Here is a 21,348-nt window from a genome sequence, read left to right as displayed (position 1 = left end):
TGTCACCAGTGAATGTGACCTGACTTTAAATATAACACCAGGAAAACTGTACATAAAGTTCAATGTAACATCTAGCTTGGTTATAAACAGTTTTAATGAGAGCTAGAACTTGGTGTTCTTAGTCTCCAGAAACTAGTTCTAAATGCCAAACCTTATTTTCCCCTTTACCAGAAAGCCCTTCAGTAGAGGTGGAAAATTTAGAGACATGTTTCAACTTCCTATTTCCAAAGATGTTTCTTCTAAATGCACTAGAGACACTGACCTCAAACAGCATATCAATACATTGAGAGTGAACTTGCTAACCTATGGTCAGTCAGTCACACATACATATTTCTATTATCTTTCTGTTGACAACATTTTCTAAATATCTACCCCCATATTAGTGAAATTTTCCTATTCATAAATTTTTAGAAGACAAAATAAAAATATTATATATTTCCTTACAAATTAAAGGAAAATGACTTTTGTTTTATCTGCTATTTGGCACATCTTTATTTGCCTAGTTTGTTCTAGATGCAAATTCTGGCAACAAACATTTGAATGCTTACTAAAGATAGAGCACTGTGCTAAGGAGACAGTGAAGATATCAAGTACAAGGACATTCTCTCATTGCCAACATCTGGCACTTAGCAAGGTACCTGGTATTGTGAAGGTGCTTTAAAAATGTCTGCAAAAACCCACTAACTTTTAATACAGATATTTTTCTGTGGTTGAAAACCTCTCTGTTCTTTACAAAAATAAATTTAGAAAAAATTTACCTTTAGTTTCACTCAAATGTGAGAAATAGTTTTTGGCTTTTCCCAAAAAGGACACCTGCCCTCTGTTAGGTTTTCTGTTGCCAGACAAATCAAACCTTGATGTTGGTTCCCAATTGTCAAATGTTGATCAAGAGAATAAACTCTCTATCAGATATATTACTTTGGACAGGTTATCCTAAGTAAATTTCTAACTAATATTTTTCATTAATTACCTCCATCTAAATTCATAAGCTATAATATCTTTAAAATAAAAACCACACTGAGAAGTTAGTGATCACATTTCCTTGGGTAAAGTAATAAGCATATGTAATTTAAAATTTTAAAGTTTAGGGGTGCCTGGGTGGCTCAGCTGGTGTTAGGCATCTGACTTCGGCTCAGGTCATGATTTCACAGTTTGTGGGTTCGAGCCCCATGTCAGGCTTTGTGATGACAGCTCAGAGCCTGGAGCCTGCTTCAAATTCTGTGTGGGATACATGGTGGGATCCCTCAGGGTGGGATATACGGTCTCTCTCTCTCTCTGCCCCACCCCTGCATGCACTCTGTCTCTGTCTCTAAAAATGAATAAACGTCAAACAAAATAAATTTAACTTTAAAAACATGCAACATAAACAGTATGGTCACCTTAATATTTTCAAAGACTGGTAGTAAAATAAATCTCAGTTTAATTTCTAGAATTCCTATGGTAGTAACTTTGAATATGGCTGAGTTAGAATACAACACAAATAGTTAACAACAAATGCAAAGATGGGAAAGTGTAAGAGCAACAAATCAGTATCAATACACCTGATAATTATAATTTTATTATGATAGGACCTTCTTATTTAGCCTCATTGGTATGTGCAAAGGATCTCTTAAGTGAGTCAAGAAAAGCTTGAGTGGTTTGACAGCAGATTTCCCTTATTTTAAGCAGCCTTGACAGTTATAGCACTAACAGATAGATATCGCTGGGTGATGAGACATGTCCCAGAGCAAGGGCGCTCTGAGTTCCTGTCCTGGTTCTTGCGTTTACCATTAAGTAACATCTCTAAAGTCCTCTCCACCCCTTCATGTAAATGACAGTGATTCGCTCTTCTCTTGTGGGAGGGACTTGGGTTCGCTCCAATATTCGCCATCGTGAAAATTTTTCCAATGCAGGTCTGTGTGCATACCTTCGCCTGTGCTCCTTACCGTTTCTTATGTTCTGTTTCTAAAAATAAACTCATCAACGCTTTTGATACATGTCTGGAAAGGAATTTGACAATGTGAATCAATTTACTTTTGCACCAGAAGGCAGTGCTCGTGTGCTCACCTCGCGGCGGGATACAGCAGCACCTTTCTCTGCGCTGAGTTCAGCTCCCTGCTACGTGATCTTCCACAGAGCTGCATCCTTCACAACCACACTCTTAAGGCATGCACAACATTTCCCCAACTTTATCTATCACATTATAGATATTTAAGTTGTTTTTGATATTTTCCACTATGAAGAAGCTTTATACGTATTTTCCCCATCTTGCAGTCTTTTTCTTTATGATTCCCAAAAGCAAGGATTATTAAGAAAAGTCCTATAATTTGTATGGTAAGTAAATACATGTTCATATTAATTTAAAAACTAGCACATAATTACTTTGATAGATATTGCCACATTGCTTTTTAGAACTGTACCAGTTTATATTCAATTGGGCATTTTGAGTATATACCATTTCACCATAATATGCCAACATTTTGTAAGATTTCAAATTATTTACTGGCTTCGATTAGAAAATAGTATCTTGTGGGGCACCTGGGTGGCTCAGTCAGTTAAGCATCAGACTTCAGCTCAGGTCATGATCTCATGGTTTGGGAGTTCAAGCCCTGTGTCAGGCTCAGCACTGACAGTGCATGGGATTCTTTCTCTCTCCCTCTCTGCCCTTCCCCAACCTGTGCTCTCTCCCTCAAAATAAATGAATAATCTTTAAAACACACACACACACACATATAGTATCTTCTTTTAGCACAATTACTTACTAATGAAGGCAGAGATTTTACTGTTTATTTCCAGTAGTATTACTTCATTTGTAAAGTATTTAGTCACATCCTTTGTTTATTTGTCTGTTAAGGTTTTCAAATGTATATCTCACCAATTTGTTTGATTAATGATTAAGTCATTTTGCTTCATACATTTTTCTCAGAATGTTATTTGTCAGAATAACTATTTACATATAGTTTTAAATCTATTTTTTGTTCTTATTTCCTCATTCCTTCAAAGGTTAGAATTTTAAACTGCCTCCAAAGATTTTAACTCTAAAATTTTATTTTTTCACCTTTTTATTATCTTAATCTAGGATATTCGGTGGGTTAATAAATTCATTCTTAACCAATTATTTATCCCAATACAATGAATTGAGTGATTCATCTGTTCTTCATGTTTTCATATCTCCTTTATCACAAATATCTATGGGTAAGAATGTATTTTGCACCCTGCCCCTATATTAATATGTACATTTATGTATTTTTTTAACGTTTATTCATTTTTGAGAGACAAAGAGAGATGGAGTGAGCAGGAGAGGGGCAGAGAGAGAGGGAGACACAGAATCTGAAGCAGGCTCCAGGCTCTGCACTGACAGGCTGACAGCAATGAGCCTGGAGTGGGGCTTGAACCCACGAACTGTGAGACCATGACCTGAGCCAAAGTTGGACACTTACCCGACTGAGCCACCCAGGCGCCCCAGTATGTACATTTATAAAGCAACCCATAATTTTTAATTACTTTGCACATTTGTCACATGTTCCTATGTTGGGACAACCTCATTTCGCAGAAACTTTTACTTTTAGAATTTTTTCTATTCTCACCTGTTTATTCTTCCACGTGAATGTTAAAATAATACTCATTAAGAAATGCCTGACTAGGGCCGTTGGGTGGCTCAGTTGGTTGAGCATCAGACTTCGGCTCAGGTCATAATCTCACAGTTTGTAAGTTTGAGCCCTGTGTAGGGCTCCCTGCTGTCAGCATAGAGCCCACTTTGGATCCTTTGTTCCCCCTCTCTCTGCCCCTCCCCTACTCACACTCTCTCTCAAAGATAAACTTTAAAAAATTAAAAAAAAAAAATCCTGGCTAGATTTAATATGAATATTGGACTAAAATTATAAATTAACGGACATCTATTACCCTATGTAGAAATATAATTATCATTTCATTTCTTAAATCTTAGAGTTTACCATTACATTTTCAACATCCAAGATGAAAGTCTCACACATTTCTCTACAGTAAACAGTGTTCTAAACTTTGTTACTATTGCTTTTGTCACCTTAGATCTCACCTAATTTTCTGACCAATGACTGTCAGTATATAAAAATTCTAGAGATTCTCTCATATAAGGAAAATGTTCTACTTTTAATTAATGTGACACCATTATATATTTGTTCTTTTTACAATATCCATTATTTAATTTACTTCTTAATACACTGACTAGAATTATTGTACTTTGTATATTTAATGGCCAACACACTGTTTTCCATGTGCCTACCTAAGTACCTTTATTACAATAAAACTGACTTCAGGAATAACTTCTTACTGATCAACTTTAATAAAATTGCTTACATCTCATACATCTAAGCATACATACTACTTCCTTTTATTTTTAGTAAACCATCATTCTCATTTCTTTCCAGAGGTCTTACCACTGAAATGCCGTATGTTCTCTCAGTAATTATGTTTATGGTGGAAAAATCCTGTAGATGATGCATGCTGGTTCATGAAACAGGACTGAAGCTTTCTAACTTCAAGTTTGAGGCCACAATACAAAAAACCATCTGCAAAATTTGCAGTGAGTCCGTATAATATGACTACTATAACAGAAGTGAATTTTTTTTAATTTTTTAATTTTTTTTTGAGAGAGAGACAGAGAGACAGAGAGACAGAGCGTGAGTGGGGCAGGAGCAGAGAGAGAGGGAGACACAGAATCTGAAGCAGGCTCCAGGCTCCAAGCTATCAGCACAGAACCCAAGGCGGGGCTTGAACCCACAAACCACGAGATCATGACCCGAGCCGAAGTCAGACGCTCAACCAACTGAACCACCCAGGCGCCCCAGAAGTGCATTTTTAAATTGATGTTTAATAAGCTAGCCTTCAACTTAACAAACTATTTTCTTAAAATAATGTTTTGTTATATATAGATAACGAATTACAAAAAAAATGGATTGTGAATCTTAAAAAGAGAACATACAGATTGGCAATCATTAATTACTGCCATGAAGATAAAGCAGTTTAAAATTTTTAAATTGTCTTTATGAACTTGAATATTTGCATCTTTACCTACTGCTGGATTATCAAACAATATAGAAACTTCAAAAAAGTGAAATGAAGAAAAATCATTTTATTACTTAAATTATAAATGGCTATAATATGTATGAGAATCAATGGATAGTGTTGGCATGCTAGAGAGCTCTATGGAAGCAAGTGTCCTCTTCAGAAAATTCAAAACCAGAAAGAACTCTAAGAAAAAGTCTTTATTATTAAAGAAGGGCCTCTGGGCTTCACATGGAACACTGCATAGAAGCCCAAAGGCCCACTGATGTCACTGTCATTCAATGTGTTAGGGTCTCCAACCCTCACAAAAGACAGTGCTCTCTTGTGTGAATGAGAAGTGACAAAGTTCTTTACCTTGCCCTATGTCTTAGAACAATCAACTGAGTATCCCATAGAAAATTAATAGCATTTTTTTAAATAAACCTTCTCCTTCTATTGAATGCATCTTTAACAAAACATCATGTTACTTTTAGGTAGACAGTGTAGTGGTTACATGACAGACATAAATAGAAACAAGATGTCTCAAACCAAACGGGTGAACATCTTGATTCACTCTTTCCAAACAGCAAGCCATGGAAAGAAGGCCTGGTAACAATGTGAGAAGAGTTTTCTCAATCATTTGAGCGAAGTTCAAAGAGATATAAACTTCTGGGGCATGCCTGATTTGAGATAGAGCAAAGACTGGCAATATTCCAGGGATGGGAAATAAAACTGACTAACCAGAGACACACCCAATAAAATTATCTTCAAATGATCTTACTTCATAAAGAGAATAAAGAATGTTTTCGTTTTAGTATTTCCAAGATTGCTATCATAAGATGAGTAACTGTGAAATTACTAACTCATATCACTAGCTATATATGCCTCTACCAAATATGTTTAGAGAAGAGAAATAATTCTGCTAGAACCACAGATCAAGAGAGGCTATGGATATTTATGTAGGTGGCAAATCTCATATTTTTAAAAATATACAGTAAGGTAGTCCTCATGAACACTAATAAACAGTGAAGTTAGGGGACTAATTATTCCCCCAATGAATACTGTCAATAAATAACAAGGAGTTGAAGCCACTTTACAGACTCTTGTCAATCCTTTTACTAATTGGAAAAATTCCCAAATTAGATTTTGTTTCCATCTCACTGTTTAGTAAAGCCAAGAGAGATTACACGTGTAGGGTATACAGTAAAAGAATTACCACAACAGGCTTTAACCAGGACAGTATTCTTTAGCCCTCAGCTCAATTAGATCTCGCAGTCAGTAAACACTAAATGATACTAAAATGATTAACAGGCGATACTAACTTCAATAGTCAATCAGATTTAGGGGCACATTATCCTCATTACTCAGGTGTCTATCTCGTCTGAAGCCTCAGCACAGAGTTTATGCCCAATTTAGACTATCTGAAATGTCAGAACACTGCCAGTTGGGTGGAAGCTATAAATAAGCTCACTTCCTCTAACTCTTGACTTTGATATTTCAGAATCCAGCTAAAAAGGATAAACTGCAACTAATGAATAAAAGACTGCTGAAATTAGATGAAGCAATAACAAAACTCTAATGACGATAACGAACTAGGATGCCTGGAGATTTTTAATAGGCAACAAGCAGATCCTGTATTTCACATGAATCCATTTTTCTGGCAGTGAACCAAGCAGAAGTCAGCCTTCTTCTGTAAGAAAATGAATTAGAATTTTAAAATATCCTAATCATATGTCAGCTAACACTTGAAATCTCTTATGGGTAAAATATTCTCAAAGCTTACTATATTTACCATTAATTTAAGAGTCAGGACTTCTAATACTAGACTCTGAACAGCGGATTTTGCTTTCCTCATAGGCATTATAACTCAGGTGGAGGTGATCAAACAGTGATCCCTGCTTAATCATTTCACAGACCAACCAGGTAGGCTTTTCTTATTTACGGATTTATACAGAATATAGTTACCTAGGCTTTTTTTTCCCCCCAGGATTACACCTTTTAGATTAAATGCTTCATTGACCAGTGGCTGTAAACAATGTGACTCACAATTAAGAGAAAGATTTTTTTTTAACACAAACATGCAATACTTTGATGTCCCTCAATAAACTACAATTGCTGATTACCACAGCTTAATATTTACTTATGCTACTTTTGGAAAACATTCATTTGAAGAATACTGGGCACCAAACACATTGATTAGACTTCTCTGGTAATGCACAAAACCCCCAACTGGTGTTATTCCAGCTAGGAAACAATCTGAGAATGACTTTTGGAAGTTGTGAATTAAAGTGACTTTTTTAAAGCCAATAGATCTCTAAACATGCATCCAAATGTTTGCTGTGTTTAATCTAATAATACCGCTTGTGGTCCAAACAGTTTTTCATCAACTCTGCATATCCTCAGTGGTAACAATATGCTCATCCTCTCAGATTGGGTATAGTTTTTAGAAATCACCTCAAATCATTCAGGGACCAGTTGGTGCATAAACTGCATTTTAAATTAAAAACTCTAAGAGTCTCTCCAGCATGTTTAATGACCTTGTTATTGTTATGCAGGCAATGCCCCAAAAGGAGGAACCCTAAAAAGGATTTAAGTAATAGCTCATCACTGGTAGTATAAACCCACAAAGTGACTTCTTTGAAAAGATCACCAGAGCGCCTGGGTGGCTTAGTCAGTTGAGCGTCCAACTTCAGCTCAGGCCGTGGTCTCATGGTTCATGAGTTCTAGCCCCACACTGGGGTCTGTGCTGATAGCTTGGAGCCTGGAGCCTGCTTTGAATCCTGTGTCTTCCTCTCTCCCTGCCCCTCCCCTGCTCACTCTCACTCTCTTTCTCTCTCTCTCAAAAATAAATAAACATTAAAAACAATTTTTTTTTAAGATCATTTGTTTGGGCTAAATGCTCTCGCATCTCTACAAACCATTCAGTACTTCATAGGCACACTTCCTACCTAATGTTTATCCTGACTTGTGGAGCTTACAACGGACAAAGTTATTTCACTGCAAACCTCTAGATAGTCCATACTCCTAGCTTGGGTAGCTTTAAGATCACATACATCTAACCATCATTTCCCCCCTCCATTTTCTGAATGATTTAGAACACATTTAAATTTTACAGTTTTCAAATTAATATAATTTCCTAACATTGGCCAATTAGAGTGACCACATGGTTTACAAGAATTAGTTTAAACATTATTTGGCAATGGCACTTCTAAATGTGACATCAGAAGAGGACAACTAACACCCCTTAAACTTTATTTGGCCCTTCTTCATATGCCTGTTCTGCTGTATATCAGGTAGAACCACATGAAATTGACATTTCTATAAGTCACAAATGCTTGAATATCAGTAACTTCAGCTGGTTCAACTTAACAACATTGCTCTAAGACAAAAAAAAAAAAGTGTGAACATCTATCAAAAGAGCTGATGAGATATAGGCTGTTATATACATGGCCATCTTCCTAGCAAGAACTTATATTTATGCAAAGTTTGATAGTTTATAAAAACCTTAATATATATATTATGGAACTTTGCAACCCTGTGAGTTAGGCAGATCAGATATGCTGATTTCCATTTCATGGATGAGAAAATAAGGCTCAGATGTTAAATCAATTGCTCAAATGTCCAAAAGTAATGGGGCAAGAAATCAAACCTAAGCCCTTTGACTCCTGATATTTGCTGCAGACAACCTTCCTTTAAAAGGATAATCAAAGTCATCTAAATACAAGTACATATACTCCCAGTGTTTGCTTTGGGACAGATTCCATAAATACCGACGTGGTAAGTGTCTAGATTGGAGTACTTAAGCCCTTTCAAAAACGTGGGTGCATACTCAAGTACATTCTTATAATTTATTTGCTCACTTCTGCAACCTGCACCCTCACCCAAGACTTCATCTTTACATCCCACAGCCCTACCTCTCCCTTACCCCCAAAGGTCACATACCTGGCTAACTGCACTCTGAACCACAGAAGGACAAAGCAGTATACCAAACATATGATGTAGGCCTCATACCATCAATCATGCCAGAAGCCTAGTTTACTTATGATAACCAAAATCTAGGACACGATTTTCAACAATATATTAGCTAAATGTGAATGGCCCATGCATAACTCAACGTGATTGCAGTAATGTAATGACTCCACTTAAAGCTTAAAAGAAAAATTTGCTACTGCTTAAATTTGTTCTACAAGCATCACCCTTTATTGATGAAAAAAAGAAAAAACTTATACTAACTTCTAAACCAGGCAATTCCATATGTTAGAATACTCAGAGTAAGGGAGAGCTGGTGCAATGTAATACAGCTTCCTCCTCAACCACCCACCCCTACTGGCCCATCAAGAAATAACAGAATCTTTCTTGTTTACTAATTTAAAATAATATATATTTCACTAATGCTATCTTTAGATGCAGAGACTGATAATCCCTTCCTGCTGTCTGGTACTGTAGGGGTATCAATTTGCAGAGATCAAATCTCACTTGTTACCAAGAAAACAGATCTGTGACTAAGGTGGCCATGATGACAACTCACAACACACACATACACACCTTTGCTTTTGAAGAATGTTTTCAGTGCTTTAAATACTTACTCACACAACAGAACACCATTCTCTAGAGAAGCTCGAAAATCCTTTGTCTCAAAATTCTTCTCTGTTACTGCCTGAAAGACAGATTTAGGTATTAATGTTCTCTCAATCGGGGTTAATACACAAGTCAAATTCAGCACAAGATTAATAAATACGCATCTAATGTTATACTTGAAAGAATTGCATATATCACCAAAAGTCGTTCCATTTAGGAAATTACATGTAGTTTTAAGTTACAAAGAGAGAGATTAACCATTTTAGTATGAGCAAATATAAAAAGAAAAAAAAAACCATAATGAGAGTTTTCTGTAATGTAACTATCTAATGGCGGATCACCAAAACTTAGAAGCTAAATTTCCAATATGTTTTCTGTAAAAATCCTATGGGCAACCTAGTTTACCAAGAATAAATAAAAATAGATTAAGATATAAACTTGAAATACCAACTATAGATGCATATCACTAATTTCAGTCCCATCCTTAAATTCCTCAAGTTTCATGGCAAAGCAAAACAGCAGAGGGCATGACTCTCCTGAAACAGATTTACGAAATGGTCCTGACTTGCATCATGAGCTCTTTACTGAAACATCGTAGGGAGAAGGCTATTAAATCCCAACACAGAGAGACAAAAGAAAGACATGGAAGATGGTACGTATTTTAAACAGACAATTCCTCCCTTAAGGCTATAACATATGAACAGGCCACCTACAGTCACCACAACCAATGTTCCTTAGCGAAACCACCTGGAAAAATGTCTACAGATCTGGTCTCTTGAGGGTGGAGTAGTTGGGAGGAAAGTGGATCTTACAGAGGATATAGTAGCAGAGAAAATGGAGGCCACGGTGGGAAAAAGCTGGTCCAAGAACAACTCCCAAAACTGGCTCCCTAGCTAACGGTGCGGGAAGAGTATGCTACAATGGCAGTGATGCCAGCAGCCCTAGAGGTGCACCCATCACCTGAAAGCAAGGGCCCTCACTCCACCTGCCACTGCAGGGGAAAAATGGAAATCTGACTCGGGAAGTCCCTAACCTTAAACCCTAAGTGAGCTATAAGGCTCCTGCTGTCCTTACTCACCGCTGCTAGGTTTTCAGCCCACCTAGAGTCCCTGTATGCCTTCCGCATCTTTTCCATAATGCCCAACATTGCTATAGCTAGACATATTATCCGTTAAATGCAAAACAAGTTGTTTTTAGAATAAAAGTTAGTTTCTCATAAGCTGGTTCTATAAATATGGATGGGAGCCTGGGCCAGGAGGTAATACACTCAAACACAAGAAGTAGATCCTTTCCTATACACAGCATTAATCTACAGAAGGCTACATTGCTGCATGAATTAAACATGTGCTGAGTGTCTCTGTTACAGACACTTACCTGGATACTGGGTCGAGATCTAAAGAAAAAAAAAATGCAAGAAGCTCTTCCCTTAAAGACCTCACAGTCACATAAGTAAACACAAAGTATAAAAATGCAATAAAACATATCTAAACAGACTGATACATTCCTTTGGGGGGAAAACCCTAACTGGCCCATGGATTATCCCAGGTACACCATGTAGCACAAAGTCTCTTGAATTTCCCCCAAATAGATCCAAAACAAACTCAAAATAAGCATGGATCCCAACCAGGAAAAACACAGTAACATCTCATTTACCTGAAAACTCCTCTCCAAAGCCAAAAAGGCATAAAAAAGTCCCAAGAACATCCAAAACGGATGTCAAAGTCTATTCTGTCTAGTCATAGGACAGCCCCTCAGAGCCACCAATACTTGATTATCCACCACTGATACAATCTGGTGACTGAGGTTCCCAAATTAACCCAGATTAGAAGCAGTAAGTTACAAGAAAGAAACGTTGTTCGTACTGACACATGGATAGCAGTGAAGACAGTCAACAGTCCTGGATGGGGCCAATCAAGAGGGCATGGCAGCAAATGATGGAATGGAAAGAGAAAGGGCTCATGTCAGACAAAAGTATGTTCATATCCCACTTTCATTACCTAAGAGCTGTGTGACCTTAAGCAAGTTAAATAACCTTTCTGAACCCGTCTACTCATCTCAAACAAGGAAAATAGCACCTACTTATTAGCTTATAATGGCCAAGAGGCTGTGCAATCAAATACTTGAGGGTAGCTAACAGCCATGAAGCTTAACCTCTTTACAGGCACTGACCTGCAAGTTAGCACTCTGACAACACACTCTGATAATTAACCCTCAAAGGAATATCTCTGCACCATACAGAAAGCTTAGTAACATTCAGAATATTAAGTAGAAATAATAAAATATACATATTCAGAAAACCCAACTATCCAGAATAGTTTATTTCCCCACAAAGACTACAGAAAGGCAAAATTCATGGTATGTAGATTTCAGACCACACCCATCCATGTCAAAATATTAGTGTACTCTTGTATATATATGTGTATATCTATAGTATTTTCAAAATCTAAATATTGATAATATAAAACCAGACTCCATTTATACTGTATTTATAAAGAAAACAGAATATAAAAGATAAACAAAGATTTTTAAGTAAGAGTCCATAGATTAAGGACATGGGAATCTGGCATTCTCTGTACATTACTGAAGGTATTATAAAACCATACCACCATTCTAGAAGGCAACTTGGGATATGTATTTGAAGTCTTAAATATGCATACTCTGAGGCACACCAAGTGCAGATCCAGGAATTTATACTACAACAGCAGGACAAGAACACAAAGACATGACAGGATTGTTTCACAGCATTATGTGTAACAGCAACAATTATAAACATCCTAAATGCCCAATAAGAAATTTGTTAAATTAGGTTATAACCACAAAACAGAAAACTACATGAAATTTAAACTCATGTCATGAAAGTAGATCACTTGTAAAGAATACTTAATGTAGGGGCACCTGGGTGGCTCAGTTGGTTAAGCTTCCAACTCTTGATTTCAGCTCAGGTCATGATCCCGGGGTCATGGGATCAAGCCCCACATGAGGCTCTGCACTGAGCATGGAGCCTTCTTAAGATTCATTCTCTCTCTCTCTCTCTCTCTCTCTCTCTCTCTCTCTCTCTCTCTGTGTGTGTCTCTCCTTCCTTCCCTGCCTCCAACCCCTGCCCCACTCACATGCTTTGTCTCTAAAATTAAAAAATTTTTAATTTAATTTAAAAAAGAATACTTAATGTATTAATTACAACTTGCTAGAAAATTACAGAACCATCCACATGCAACCAAAAACCTACAGCATTTTGTAAGTACTCAGCAAGAAAGTATTCCAACTGCATCACACACTAAATGTTCTTAAACTAAAAAAATTAACTTGTCTTCAATCTATATTTAGATTTTTTTTAATCTAAATTAGTGTATTTCACCATGTAATATGCCCTTTAAGATAATCCTCCACTCTTCTGGGTGTAATAGGTAACTCTGTAAGTTAAAAATGTTCCATTAATTTTTTAATTATGTTCCTGGATAAAAGAAAACTGAGTCTTAATATATAATGATTATGTGTGCGAGAGAGACAAAGAAAGCAAATACAGTACTTGAAATGAAAAATGAAAAATTATCTTTAAGTGGTTTAAGAGATTCCCTGGATATTTTCATGAACATTAGAAATTATTCATACTACATATGCTAGCTACCCCAACCTCAGTAATTCAAAACATCTGTTTATTGTAAAGTACAAATTTTTAATTAGCAAATTATATATCCATGTAAATATAAAGTCATCTAAGACCCATCCTAGGGGACTAAAACAAAAAAGTTTTTCCTAGTGTTTTAAACCACAAAAAGAAAGCGTAAATTTATAGCAGGGATGTTTGGTCTACAGGACTACCTGGGCCACATTCCTTAAGAAACATACAATATGGTATCTACTGTTCCCAGTGAGGCCAGCTCAGGAATCCCTGCCCTGCCATTTTCTACCTGTAACTCTGGACAAGCCAGATTAACTTTCTTAATGTTCTCATCTGTGCCATGGAGACACAAAGTACCCTCCCTCATAGGGTGACTGAGAATTAAACAAGATAAAATATATGAAACACTCAACCCTTGCCTCAGGAGGAGCACTGACAAACGTTAGCTAGTGTAATTAGCCATTACCATCCATCTGTAGAATGAAGACAAGAAGTTTCATCTTATCCAACAAACAAAAGTCTGTTTTGCCAGACATGACATCCTTTAATTAAAGGAAGAGACTGATTTACTACATTATAAAAAGCCACTAGACTACCTTCTGTATCCTGGAAAGTGTAAATATTGTAGAAACCTGTAAAGGAACTCAAAATACAGTGAAGGCAGCTTGTTAAAACAATTAAATCATACTTTAAAATATAAACCCATCCTTATTTTAAGAAAGATTCAGTGCGCAGAAATTCCAGAATTTTGAAAGAACAAACTAGAAGTTCTAATCTAACAATTACTATTGTGTTCAAAAATTTTGAACCTTACTCATTAGTAAATTATTTGAGGTGTGATACATTTTACGTAATGAGGTTGTGATTCATAGGAGCTAAATAAATAAAGACTACGTGTTTCCCTCATAAGCTAACAGAAGTCAACACAAACGAGTAATAACCACTGAGTAGTTACAGTCACACCTTGCCTTCTATAAAAACTTGGGTTTTTTCTACTTTTTTGTGCCCCTTTCCATATTTCCCTAATGCAGCTAAATAAAACCATTACCTGAACTAACCTGAGAGGTACATCAGACAAAAAGGCCTGGGGTTTAACCCTGGACCCATCTCAATGGACACACTTTTGACAAGCCACTGCTCAGTCCTCTGATTGAAACAAAAACAAAAAACACTGATACTTGCCCTATCTACTTCACAGCACACAAATGATATGTAGAAATACATGAGCCCTCTAAAAAACAAACAAACAACAACAACAACAGAAAAACCCAAACAAACAAAAAGACTACACACTAGAGTCCAGGCTAGTGCCTCTTCCAGCGTGCGTCCCGTGTACTGACTGGCCATCCTATTGGAAAGTAGCTAAGAAGAAACAGGACCAAGCAGGAAGCTCTTGGGTGAGAAGCTTCCTATGAAGTTAATTACTCTCCAGAGCATATTAAGGGTGGAGCGACAGGCCAAAAGCAGACTCCGCATAAACACCACTACCAAACCTGTCTTACCACCCATAGCCTCCAGAGAAGCCCATGATAGGAAGTTTTCAAAGGGCATATTTTGTGAAAGAAAATATCAGCTAAGTATACAGGCAATAAGTACAAGTTCACAAATTTCAGAAAAAGCCATTTCTTTTGCTATGAAATGTATTAATTTAATAAACAAATGGGAGCTACCTTCACACCCTCTATTGTCTCCTTTATATTTTAATCCTACGGCTGGATGAGATTTCCCACAAAATGTGAGCAACACGCTTCTCTAACGCTCCATCATCTCTCCATTCCAATCCTGACCACATAACCCACATGACTTAAATCCCAAACATTCTGGGAACTTCTCAAAGACCACTTCATACCAGACTGGTTATCAGCAAAACATCCACTAATGCAAGTCAGCAGACACTCATCTCGTTTAAATTTTTCAATTCCTTTCAAGCAGCCATGTAAAAGATGTTTAGAATCCAAAAATGGCTCTCAATCATATTTTTGTGTGAATCACTGAATAAAAACATAGTGCCCATTTAAGTTGTTTTAAAAGAGGGAAAGTGATGTTCGCAACAAAAACTAGGCCATGAGCTTCCGATGGTCTCATAACTGGTTCCAAATGGAGTTACATATTAACTGGTTGATCAACTACTAGATCATATTTAAGATACACATATGATTATCATCATGCCAATCATTTCAACCTAAGTAACGCAAAAAACAAAACAAAACAGAACAAAAACAAAACCCAAGGAACATTTACCCCCAGAAGTCACTGTGGAACACAGGACACACATCATGAAACAATTCACAAAAGATGGGTCTGCCCTAATTTTTCCATTCAAGGGAATGACTGAGTGTTCGCCTTCAAATGAGAGAGCCCATATCAGGCATTGTTTCCACAGCCAGAAGCCCCAGGCCAGTGCACATCAAGGACCTGTCCCGCCTTCGGTCAATTTCTAAAGCTGTCAAAGAATTAAAAACACCTCTCTCTCCTTTCTTCCATTAAAAATCGGGTTTTTAAATTTTTTAATGTTTATTTTTGAGAGAGAGAGAGAGAGACAGAGACAGCGTGAGCAGGAGAGGGGCAGAGAGAGAGAGAGTCACACACAGAATCCGAAGCAGGCTCCAGGCTCTGAGCTGTCAGCACAGAGCCTGACAAGAGACTCGAACCCATGAACCACAAGATCATGACCTGAGCAGAAGTTGGACGCTTAACTGACTGAGCCACCCAGGCACCCCCATTAAAATTCATTTTTGAAGGGGGGCACCTGGGTGGCTTAGTCGGTTAAGCATCTGACTTCAGCTCAGGTCATGAACTTATGGTTTATGAGTTTGAGCCCCGTGTCGGGCTCTGTGCTGACAGTTCAGAGCCTGGAGCCTGCTTCCAATTCTGTGTCTCCCTCTCTCTCTGCCCCTCCCCTGCCTGTGCTGTGTCTCTCTCTGTCTCAAAAATAAATAAACATAAAAAAAATTTTTTTTAATTCATTTTTGAAGCAACTGCTACATGATCCCGACAACTCCACAATACAGGTCCAATTTTCATATCCCATTAGTTGTCTCTATCATGGTTTATGATACAATAACTTTGACAGATCTTACTGGTCACACATGCCAAAAACTTACAAACACAAGGACTGAGGTGCACAATCAAAAGCATTAGGTAGAAACTAAACATAATTCAAATAAAACAAATGTCTACCTCCTAGCTCCTGTCCTGGAGTAAAATTATTGAAAAGGTTATTCACATTGTTAGAGAAGCCAGTTCTTCCTAAAAGGATGGGCCCTGTTCTTTTGAAACTACCTTAATACTGTGTCCCAAATAGAAAGGAACTTGGAGACAAAGAAGATGAGACTGGAACCTTAGGCTCCTTTGTATAATCAAGAGTGAGTCTCTGATTGTCCCCAGGCCTCAGTCTTCTCTGCTGTGGATCAGGTACCCGGATTATGACAGCCAACACTTACTCTGCTTACTTCGTGCACAATCTCCCTTCATTGGCGCAGTAACCCTATGTGGTAGGAGCTCTTAGCCCATTTTTACATGAGGAAACTAAGTTACAATATGGTTGCTTGGGTTGAGATCTAGGTCAGTAAGTAGCTCCCTACCTAACAGGAGTTGAGAATCAAGTCCCAATGTCTATCATTTATCACAGCATGGAGTGAACTCTACAATGTAATCAGGAACCTATGCCCTGGCCATGCCAGTCTACACTGCACAGTCTCCAGGGCAGAACTGTCTTACCCAACTTCCCATTGGTTGAAATACAGTGTACACATACTACTCACTTATGTGAAATTTAATTATTACTCTTCCTTTGAGTATTTACACCACAAACATTTTAAGCAAAATAGAACAAGACCAAAACAAAACAAAAACAAACAGATGGTTACATTTCAAGTGCGTGGGGTAGGGGGTGATGGGAGGGGGGTGGGGAGTGTTTTGGAGGAGGAACCTACCTCAATTCCTGATATCACTTTATTAAAGTAGCCTTCTACTGCATAAGAGCTAACCCATTCTAGTTTTGTCAATAGTTTAAGGATAAACACAAGGATCTATGAAAGCATATCACTCTAGTGATACACCTTTTCAAAAGGGAATATTCCTGTACAGGAGTGCTGACTTGAAGGGGCACATGCACCCCAATGTTTATAGCAGTGTTATCAACAATAGCCAAATTATGGGAAGAGCCCAAATGTCCATCAACTGATGAATGGATTAAGAACATGTGGTGTACCTATATAATGGAATACTACTCGGCGATGAAAAAGAATGGGATCTTGCCATTTGCCATAACATAAATGGAACTGGAGGATATTACGCTAAGCGAAATAAGTAAATCAGAGAGAGACAGATACCACATGACTTCACTCATATATGGAATTTGAGAAACTTATCAGATGATCATAGGGGAAGGGAAAGAAAAAAACAAGATAAAAGCAGAGAGGGAGGCAAACCATTAGAGATTATTAAATCCAGGGAACAAACTAGAAGCTTTGATGGGGGTGGCAGAGTAGGTTGGGTGGGGAAAGTGGGCGATAGGCATGAAGGAAGGCACTTGTTGGGATAAGCATTAGGTGTTATATGTAAGTACTGAATCATTGGATTCTACTCCTAAAGCCAAGATTACACTGTATGTTAACTAACCTGTGAATTAAAAAAAAAAAAAAAAAATTAAAGGGAATATTCCTGGACAAAATGTTAAAAATTGAGAACTTGTCACCACTATGGATTTGCTACCTGAAATTTTATCCAGACTAAACAATATGTTTTAATTTAACTTTCCATTTAAACTATTTCTTAATTTTAACAGAGATACTAAGAAAGTACCCAGTTATTCACTCAAAAATCACATAATGACAGTTGCTATGCACATACCTGGCATGGCGCTTGGCACTAGGAATATAAAAAGTTGAGATGAAGCAATTCTCAGAAATCCCTCTTTAAAAATCTAATCCTGTTTTGAAATGCATACCCAAAATGCTATTTTAAGCCGGGGCATCTCTCTAAAAGGTGATTAACCCTCTGAATTACAGCATGTTCTTGGTTAACTTATATTGTATATTCAGCAAATAATATTGCTTTAAGCAACATAATTCTCAAGTCACTGGCCTCTCTTATGATTTGGCATCGTACTACATAATACCCTGGAGTATACTAGGACTGTTTTTGCCAATACTAATATCACTTGATAGCCAATCCAAAGCTAACTCTCAGTCTTCCAAAATAGTGGTAATCAGAATTGCACAGATCACCGAATTCTAAATGGAATCCAAAAGTCTCCGAATGGTCAAAAATCTAAACCTTTTTCCTGCCCCCATGGTTCCCTTAAGCCCTGAGTCTCAGTGGTTCACATAAGTTACACCTCCCACTTCGCCTTCTCTTGGGAAGGACCCACGGGTCCTCATAAAGCCAGGAAGGAAAAAGAGCAAAATGCAAAGCTCCCAGTTGCATTCCCAGATAATTAAGAGCCAACTATCATTATAAACACTCAAAATTCTCACTCAATCATCATCAGGCCAAATGTCAACTATACTCAGATTTAGAAGTGCAAAAAAAAATGAGTTTAAACATAATTTCTGCTCCAGAAGTGGCCACTTCCCTATACGATTACTAACTCTTAGGATACAGTCTCAAATAATCTTGGCTTAACCAATTATTAATAAGCCAAAAATGAAAAGCAACTGGAAAGAACTAAATAAAACCAAGGGAAGAGGAAGATTTGCTTCAGGGCTGACCATTTATGCGCCAGGTTTCATCTAGATACCAAATCCAAGAGAACCTGTCAGCAGCTAGTTAAGTTCACTGAAAACATCACACACACATGTGCTCAGGTTTTACAGCTATACTTTGTTCAGTTAACGATCACAAAAACTACTTCCAAAGGGTAAAGTATAAAGTACATTTGGTCTATAGATACAGGTTCATACTCCAATTTATGCTGTTGCAGACAATAAGGAAGATATTCCAAGGGAAAAAAACGTCTACAAAAAGCCTAGCCTAGTATATAAATTATTAGTTTTTTCCAGATCAAGGAGTTTTCAAATAACTAGCACACAAGGCACACGTAGATGTGAACATCCATTATCAGGATATTTTAAGTATAGTTCAAATGCTTAATATAATCATGGGTTGTCAAGAGTCAAGAGATGTTCTTTTTTCCAGAAATGTCTCACATACACATTAGCAAGTCTCAACAATTATCTGCTTATCTCCCAGAGAATTACTATGAGAGTCATCACTGTGGGAAACATTCATTTGGGCAAATAGTGTGTCTATATTACAGGTAAGAGTCACTACTTATTTTATATGAACTTCAAATTGATGGTTACATCCCCTGGCACCAATGATATGCTTTAGTCGCCTGTGTAAGTTTGGTATTAAGGAATGGAGCTGAGGTGAGCACTAACACAGGAGTTCCCTAAATGATTCTTGATGGATTCCTATTGCAAGCTAACACTTCAGTCCTTCTGACCCACTTGTCAATCTTCCTTCCACTCAGCAATGAATTTCTAGGAAACAAGAGACAGTTATAATATATTCCTAAGCATATACCCAAGAGAAATAAAAACATGCCCACACAAAATCTTATATATGAATGTTCACAGCAGGATTACTTATATTAGCCAAAGAATAAAAAAAATCCAAATGTTCACCCATGGATGAATGAATAAATAGAATACAGCATAACCATACAGTGGAGGATCATTCAGCCATAAAATGGAACAAAGTACTAATACATGATACAACATGGAGAAACCCTGAAAAACACAGAGCTAAAGGAAAAGAGCCAGACACAAAAAAATTACATATTGTGTGATTCCATTTTATGTGAAATGTCCAGAATAGGCAAATCCAGAGAGACAGAAAGTAGATTAGCGGTTGCCAGAAGGTTAGGGGAAGAGAAGAATGGGGAGTGACCGTTAATGTGTATAAGGTTTCTTTTGAAGGATGACAATATTCTGAAATTAAACAGTGGTGATGGTTGCACAACTCTGTGAATACACCAAACAACAACAACAACAACAACGAATTGTATACTTTAAAAAGTGAATTGTATATGAATTATAGCTCAGTAAATACGCTCTTTAAAAAAAATTGTACACCTAGAAATTTGTGCATTTTACTGAAAGTTAATACGGATGACTTTGAAAAAGATGGTTCTAAAAGGCCTTAGACACTATCTATACCCCATACACAAAAGACAATCAATATGAGTTAAGCCAATAAAGTAATTTCTGTACTCTAAATGCCCACCTCCCTTAAAAAGTTACATGTAATTTCAAAGAAATAGGTCTAAGCTTCCAAAGTGGAGTTTCCTCTACCTGACATAGAAATGTTTGAGTATTAAATTATGATTTTTCCTTTTATATAATAGTACCTATCTTTTGGTTTTTAAATGTGTCATCTTTGCATTGTATCTAAATAATGCCACAACCCTAAGTTTTCTTATGTGCATCTATGCCCTTTTTAGATAATTTGCTTTACTTATATGGTTTCAAAGCAGAACACAAAGAGGGCCACAGCAAATGAGCTTATACACTTCCACATTAGCTCCTGCTGTAAAGTAATTACAGTCCCAACAACAGAATGGTTAGGAAATCAGTTTTCCTCAAACAACCTGCAGGAACAAAGTTTCCCCTAGATTCTCTCCATGGCCTTAACAGATCTTAACAAAGCTTCCAGTTTATTCATGTCAAAAGTAAATATGCTGGGGCGCCTCAGTTGATTAAGTGCCCAACTCTTAGTTTCTGCTCAGGTTCTGATCTCACAGCTCCAAGATCAGGCCCTGCATCGGGCTCGGTGCTGACAGCTCAGAGCCTGCTTGGGATTGTCTCTCTCCCTCTCTCTCTCTGCCCATCCCTGCCCCCAAAGTAAATTTTTAAAAAGTAGATATTCTGATGGCTCCATAACACACCTACTTATTAGTTTAAAAAGTCCTTGACTGGAGCGCCTGGGTGGCGTAGTCAGTTAAGCGTCCAACTTTGGTTGTCATGATCTCACCGTTCATGAGTTTGAGCCCCACATCAGGCTCTGAGCTCACAGCTGGGAGCCTGGAGCTTGCTTCGGATTCTGTTTCTCCCCCTCTCTCTGCCCCTCCCCTGCTTGTGCACTCTTTCTCTCTCCCTCAAAAATAAATAAACCTTAAAAAAAAAAAAGAAAGTCCTTGACTA

At 37.4% G+C, this 21,348-nt stretch overlaps 1 protein-coding gene across 3 annotated transcripts in view; it reads right to left on the bottom strand.

Annotated features, from left to right (window-relative positions):
- Positions 1 to 21,348, bottom strand: part of LMO7 (LIM domain 7) — a 199,370-nt gene that overhangs the window by 119,950 nt on the left and 58,072 nt on the right. For all 3 annotated transcript variants that reach the window (XM_030312057.1, XM_030312062.1, XM_032592170.1), the window contains exon 3: positions 9,588 to 9,658. In XM_030312057.1, the coding sequence (XP_030167917.1) occupies positions 9,588 to 9,658 (71 nt within the window). The remainder of the gene's footprint in view (positions 1 to 9,587; positions 9,659 to 21,348) is intronic.

This window comes from Lynx canadensis, chromosome A1 (genome assembly GCF_007474595.2).
Source record: "Lynx canadensis isolate LIC74 chromosome A1, mLynCan4.pri.v2, whole genome shotgun sequence".
NCBI lineage: Eukaryota > Metazoa > Chordata > Mammalia > Carnivora > Felidae > Lynx > Lynx canadensis.
Note: the sequence above shows the minus strand (reverse complement) of the source record. Positions and strands in the feature narration are given on the sequence as shown.